Source organism: Gekko japonicus, unplaced genomic scaffold (genome assembly GCF_001447785.1).
Source record: "Gekko japonicus isolate JY-2015 unplaced genomic scaffold, Gekko_japonicus_V1.1 scaffold459, whole genome shotgun sequence".
Lineage (NCBI taxonomy): Eukaryota > Metazoa > Chordata > Lepidosauria > Squamata > Gekkonidae > Gekko > Gekko japonicus.
In genome coordinates, this window is record NW_015173137.1 from 7486 (window position 1) to 14025 (window position 6540).

General features: G+C 47.4%; 1 protein-coding gene across 1 annotated transcript; it reads right to left on the reverse strand.

Annotated features, from left to right (window-relative positions):
- Nucleotides 1–1585: 1585 nt before the first annotated feature.
- LOC107119659 (elongation factor Ts, mitochondrial-like) lies at nt 1586–4970 on the reverse strand (the record flags this gene model as incomplete). Its single annotated transcript, XM_015422205.1, has 3 exons — nt 4791–4970; nt 2423–2572; nt 1586–1714 (listed from the first exon to the last, which is right to left on the reverse strand). Coding segments are annotated over exons 1-3 (459 nt in total), but the record flags the coding sequence as incomplete, so codon positions are not given.
- Between the last annotated feature and the right edge of the window lie 1570 nt (nt 4971–6540).

The following is a 6540-nucleotide window of genomic DNA, read 5'->3' on the forward strand; positions in this document are numbered from 1 at the left end:
TGGAGCTGCAAGGCCGGCGGCAGCAGCCGGGACTGTTGGGGGCGGGGTGTGTGGCCTTATGACACACTTCCGGTGATGTCAGGGGGGTGGCATATGCTAATGAGTTATGCTAATGAGTTCCCCTAGCTCTTTTTCTACGAAACGACCCCTGACAACAGCCAATACTTTTTTCTCAGTATGGGGGCAATGACCAACATGACCAACATACTCTCTTGCGGCCTTGAGGAATTCTAATGCCTACTTTTCCCACCAAACTTTTCAGTGTTATTCCCCCCAACCACTAAATTGTTTTCCTGTGATTCTATTCTGTTTTTATTGTACACCCTAAACAGTATTTTTAAACGTTTTCTGTTTTTCTTGCATACTTTTTAATATATTGTTGTAAGCTGCCCGGGGGCACTACAGACCAGAAAGCAGGGTAGAAATCTTTTACTAAATATATACACATAAGCCAGATTTGAACATATGGGAGAAACAGTGCTGTTTGGAAAAATCAGGTAGACCACGTCAGTTTTGCTACTCCCAGGGAATTCCAAAACAAAAAGCTATGTAATACCTTTGAAGTTCTCCAGAACTCTTCAACAGGCTGGATGAAGGGGCAGGGGGACTTATTTAGGGTTGCCAAGTCGCGGCAAGGGATCATGTGTCTTTGCAGAATCCGTGCCGCGGGGACGGCGAGACGCATTGCTCCCGCCGTCGCCAGGACATGACGCTACGCGTCGCTCTGGCAACGGGGCTGTTTGGAGCCCCGTTGCCCCGCGATTTGGCGAGATTTGGGAGCCCTAGACTTATTTCAGGCCATGGCGTTTGTCCGCAAATAAAGAGGTCTGAAAGATGAGCCCTCCTGTTGTCCGTCCTCCCTCCCCATTTTTAAGAATCAGCCTGATGAAGAGCTCTGGAGAAGGTAACAGCTTGAGCACCGTGTCGTGTTACTCTGGCAGGTCTTAACAAAAAAGGTACTACATGGATTTGGATGTTGCTATGGACCAACGTGCCCTGACCTAGATGGCCCTGGCAAGCCCGATCTTGTCATATCTCAGAAGCTAAGCAGGGTCAGCCCTGGTTAGGACTTGGATGGGAGACCACCAAGGAAGTTCGGGGTCGCTAGGCAACGCCAGAAAACGGCAAACCGCCTCTCTTTGTCTCATGCCTTAAAAACCCTACGGGACTGCTGCAAGTCAACTGTGACTTGACAGCACTTACCAACACGACTGCCTACATTTTCCTCCCTTTTAGGGCGCTGCATCACTTTAAAAGGACTAGAGGCACACAATTGTACCTTAAAGTCTTCACCAAACCAGCAAGGGAGGCCCAGCAGATACACTGTTCCTCAAGAGCAGATGCTTGAAGGACAAGTGCCCAGAGTGAGGTCCAAAACGGGCACAGATGGATTTAGGAAATCTATGCACCTCTGTCTTAAAACCCGAATATGAGTGGCATGGGATGCATGCCTGACAGCACAACCCCATGTAGAGTCACTCCAGTCTAAGCCCATTGATTTCCCACGTATTTCTTTCACTAAAAGCCAGAAACAGCACAGAACTTGAATAGCAAGGAATTCTTGTGCGAGAAGGAAGGTGCTCACCTCTACCATCACAGCTGAGTTCCCTTCTTTCAGCAGCCCAATCAGACCTTCTTTCGTCTTCCGCCCCTCCAGTTTGGAAGCTTTGCTCCATCCTTCCTTCTGAGCTTGCTCATGAAGCCAGGCTTCAGCCTTGGAAACACAAACCCCCAGAAGTGAGACCACAACAGGCCTATAGCTACATGGGGCTGGGTGTGTGTGTGTTCCTGCCCCCCCCTTTTAAAGGTACAGCCCCACAAGAATTTCTCCTGTAAATACTTTTTTCAGTCATTTGTAAACATTTATCAAAAGCCATGCACTCCTTTAAGCAGAGTGGGGTACTGTAGTTGACTAATTCCCGCACTGAGCAAGGGGGTTGAAGTAGGTGACCTCTAGGACCCCTTCTAACTTTGTGTCACGAAACTGGTCTCCTTTAAGAGAGTTTTTCTGCCTAAGTGTTAGCTTTCTTGACTATAGAAGTCGTCACCCCCACATGCTGGCTTGTGATCAGAATTGTTGCTTAGGCTGGCAGAAGTGATTAACTTGCAGCAGCTGAGAATTGTCCTCTAAAGTGGTTGACCGCTTGCAATTTAGAGACCTACCCTGGTAGCAGCTTTCTATTGGCTAAATGGCTTTCCTTTCCTGCGCTGAGAACTTCAGCCCCACAAGCCACAAAATCCTGGTTACGGGCCTGGACCACATGGCTCAGAGACAACGCAAAGAACCAGGTCAGTCATTCAACAAAGTGGCACTATTCCCTGGAGTGGATAACTTCATTATTCTCTTGCAAAAGATTGCATTCTTAACATGAGACCCAAACAGCATCCCCGTGTCTTGCCAGGCATCAACACCAAGGCTCACCTCCTTGAGGTCTCCATTGAACTTCTCCAAGGCTTTCTTGCAGTTAACAAATGAGTAGCCGGTTTTCTTCCTCAGCTTTACCAAAAGTTCTTTCGCTGCCAGAACCGGAAGGCCAGTGTGAAGAAAGCGGGACAGCTGGCAGCCAAGGAACTACCAGGGGGGAAAACACAAGAAACACAAAGTATAAAATTCTAAGAGAGACATCACTTCTTACAGCCAAATGATGTGGCCAATTTACGAAGTGATCCTAGGAGTTAAGCTTGGCTACATCATCCCATGTGAGACTGGCACCATTTTCAACCTACATATCTGCGAGACATTTCATGCAGGATGCTTACGAGACAAGGCTTCAAAATCATGGCCTGTGATGTCTCCCCCCACCATCATTATTTTTTTTTTAAATCCAGGCTGACAAAGAGTGAATGAAGAGAGAACTCAAAAGCTTGCACACTAGTCTGTGCCATTTTGGCTAATCCCAATAAAGTTTGCTTTGGATTACCTACAACCTCATGCATAGCGATAGGGATCAGGCCATCGTTTCTTCTCTAAATATCTTCTGATAGATATCTATGAGAGGAAGTGACCTAGCAGTCCTGCTTCACGTTATGGCCTCCAGCTACAAAGAACAGGACTAGAAGGTACCACAAGTTTGATCACGTACATATACCCAACAGGGGTATGTGTTTGTCAACTTTTAAGACTTTTCAATAACAGATCGTTTCAGAGGGTGGCCAGGTTGGTCTGCAACACAACAGCTAGGTCTGACGAAGGGAGCTTTGACTCTCAAAAGCTTATACCTCAGAAATCAAGTTGGTCTCTTAAGGTGCTAAAGGTAAAGGTTCCCTTGCTCGAAAGCCAGTCGAGTCTGACTCTAGGGCTGCGGTGCTCATCTCTGTTTCAAAGCCGAAGAGCCAGCGCTGTCCGAAGACATTTCCGTGGTCATGTGGCCAGCATGACTAAACACCGAGGTGCACGGAACGCTGTTACCTTCCCACTGAAGTGGTACCTATTTATCTACTTGCAATTTCTTGCTTTCGAACTGCTAGGTTGGCAGGAGTCTTAAGGTGCTACTGGACTCTAATTTAGCTGTTCAATAGCAGAGGTTCCAGAACCCCTAACGCAGACCGCAGGAAAAGAAATGAAAAATAGCAGTTGCAAATAAATGGGTCGGTCAAAATTCCAAGAGAAAATAAGAAATTTAAACAAAATTCCAACTGGCTAATGTGAACAACTAATAGAACAGAACTGAAATCCAAGGGAAATGTACCACTGCCTTTTCCTGGGGGGTCCAGAAAAATGATAAAGGCAGAGTATAAAGGTTTTCAGTCTTGCTTCAACTGGGAAACCAAATGAACTCATCTCAGAGGAACCCCTACTCATTTGCCAAGGTGCGCTTCAAGGTTGGGAAATGTTCTAAATCAGACATTTGGTTCAACTGGGGTACCGGCTGGACCTCACCGCTAGTCCATATAACTGAGGACAAAGCCCAAAACACAGCCAACGTATTGTAGGAGAAGATGGCTGACAGTGGGCAAGCTGTCTCTTAGTACAATCTGTCTGCCATTAGTGGTCTTTTAACTGAGGAATCCTTGATAACTGCCAAAAGACACCAGGGAGCCATGGAATACAGCTTGCAAAGCACCTGTGTGTTGTGGGTTGCATGTGAGAGACCCAGGTTAAAGTCCCTGCTCAACCACAGGGTTCACAAGCTCACTCACTCTCAGACTGGCCTACCTAAGCAGCATGGTGTAGTGGTTAAGAGCAGCAGACTCAAATCTGGAAAACTGAGTTTGATTCCCCACTCTACCACATGAAGCTTGTGGGTGACTTCAGGCCATTCACCGTTCTCTCAGAACTCTCTCACCCCACCTGTCTCACAAGGTGCTTGTTGTGAGGATAAAATTGGGGCTGGTGAAGAAGGAGGAAGAGAAACTCTGTACCTCCCCTTGAAATACGCTTGAGGCAGGGCAAGATACAAATGTGATAGTTCAGACATTTATAAAGTATTGCACAAAACGCTTCCTGTTCTAGTGGAAGAGTTGCCAACTTGCTCGTTTTTACTGGACACCACCAGCTCTATGCTCTTCATAGCTGACTCACAGGCAGAAGTCAAACAGGTGAAGTTTTCCCCCACCACATGCAGAGACACTTCACTTATTTGGCTTCCACTTGCAATCCAACTGCTAAAGGCATTGACCATAAAACCTAAAAAGGTTATAAAGAAGGAAGTCAAGGACACAGCACACACGTGGGAGACTCAAGGGGAAAGAAAGAATCCACTGCGCAGGGAATCAACGCGATCTCTGAGAATCTGGGTAGCCCCAGAACGGCGGCATAACAAAGGGCACGTCCCGCCCCTGCCCCTCACCTGCACAACTGAAACACTCCCCTCCGAAGGGAAAACCAAGGACCTTCCCAGCCCAGCCATCCGCTGCATCTTTAAGGCGCTCGCATTTGGCGTCACACCTTTTCTGGGACCCGACTGCGCGAGTCCCGACAGTCTTTGGTTGAACTTGTACACGTGATGAGACACACCCACACGAGTCATAGATGCGCCCTGCTTCCTATTGGATTTCCGATTTCATATCATGCTAAAAAGCGGGCTAAGGAGCTCCTAGTTGAATTAGGTTGCTGCAATCCAAGGTGGATTTCTTTGGGGGGCGGGTCACATTTCTTTTGCGCTAAATCTCAAACAGACACCGCTAGAAAATGCAGCATTTTTAAAATGCCTTTTAACACTCCTACTTGTTATTAACTAAAAGTGTATTGAAAGTTGATTCCTTTGAAATGTGATGTTGGAGGGAGTTTTACGGATCCCGTGGACCACCAAAAAGACAAACGAGTGGGTTATAGATCGAATTAAGCCTGAACTCTCCCTAGAAGTTAAAAATGACTAAACTGAGGCTGATCAAGATGGGTAGCCGGTGTCAGTAAGAGTCCGGTATCTGAGGAAGCGAGCAGTGACTCACGAAAGCATACCCTGCCACATATTGTGTTAGTCTTTAAGGTGTTACTGGAGTCTTGCTCTTTTCTACTAAACTGAGCCTATCATGCTTTGGTCATATTATGAGAAGACACTGGAAGAGACAATAATGCTAGAAAGAGTTGAAGGCAGCAGGAAAAGAAGACCCAACATGAGATGGTTGGACTCAATCAAGGAAGCCACGAAGGCCCTCAGTTTCCAAGACCTGAGCAAGGCTGTTAACAAATTAATTGAATTGCGTATGGCAGTGTGTGCAGTATAGCCAGGCGACTCTAAGACTGTCTGGCAGCTAAAAGTTCTAGTTCTTTTAGCATTATGCTAGGTGGCGAGCTAGACTTTTTTTTAAAGGCAAGAGATGTTTCAGAGGTGGTTTGCCATTGCCTGCCTCTGCATCCTGGCCCTGGTATTTGTTGGAGGTCTCCCATCCAAGTACTAGCCAGGGCTGACCCTGCTTAGCTTCTGAGATCTGTTGAGACTGGGATAGCCTGGACTATCCAGGTGAGGGCAAGGCTGTTAACGATAGGATGTTTTGGAGAACATTAATTCATAGGGTTGCCAGAAGTCGGAAACAACTTGTCGGCACTTAACACACTATGGGTGCGTTCAGACGGGGCGTTTCTGCCGGCATAAACGCGATCACACTTACCTCCATCTTCCGGATCCCTCCGTTGGACGCCCGCTCACACGCTGCGGGCGTCGGCGTTTTGTTTTTTTTAAAGCACAGTTTGAGCATGCGCATAGGCAGCCATTCAGAGAATGGCGATCTTTGCGCATGCTCAACCCCCCCCTTTAAGTTTAAAGCCCAACCTGGCCTCCCTGTAGTCCCGGACTCCTCCGGGAAGTTAAACTAAGGGCTTTAAAAAACAACAACAACAAAAAACGCTCAGGCGAAGCTTCGCCCGAGCGCATATCACTTCCTTTTTTTAAAAAAAATGGCAGGGGAAAGCCGGAAGCCTCAGGCTTCCGATGGAAGTATCTCTGCAACGTTGGAGAGCAATCAGACGCCGGGATAAACCAGAAGCCACCGTTGCACTCAGTATACCACCATTTGGGACCTGGTGGCAGAGTGCAACGGTGTAGAGGGCTTTACACCGGTTAGGGAGAGGAGGCAGATGTGCCCCGTCTGAACGCCGGT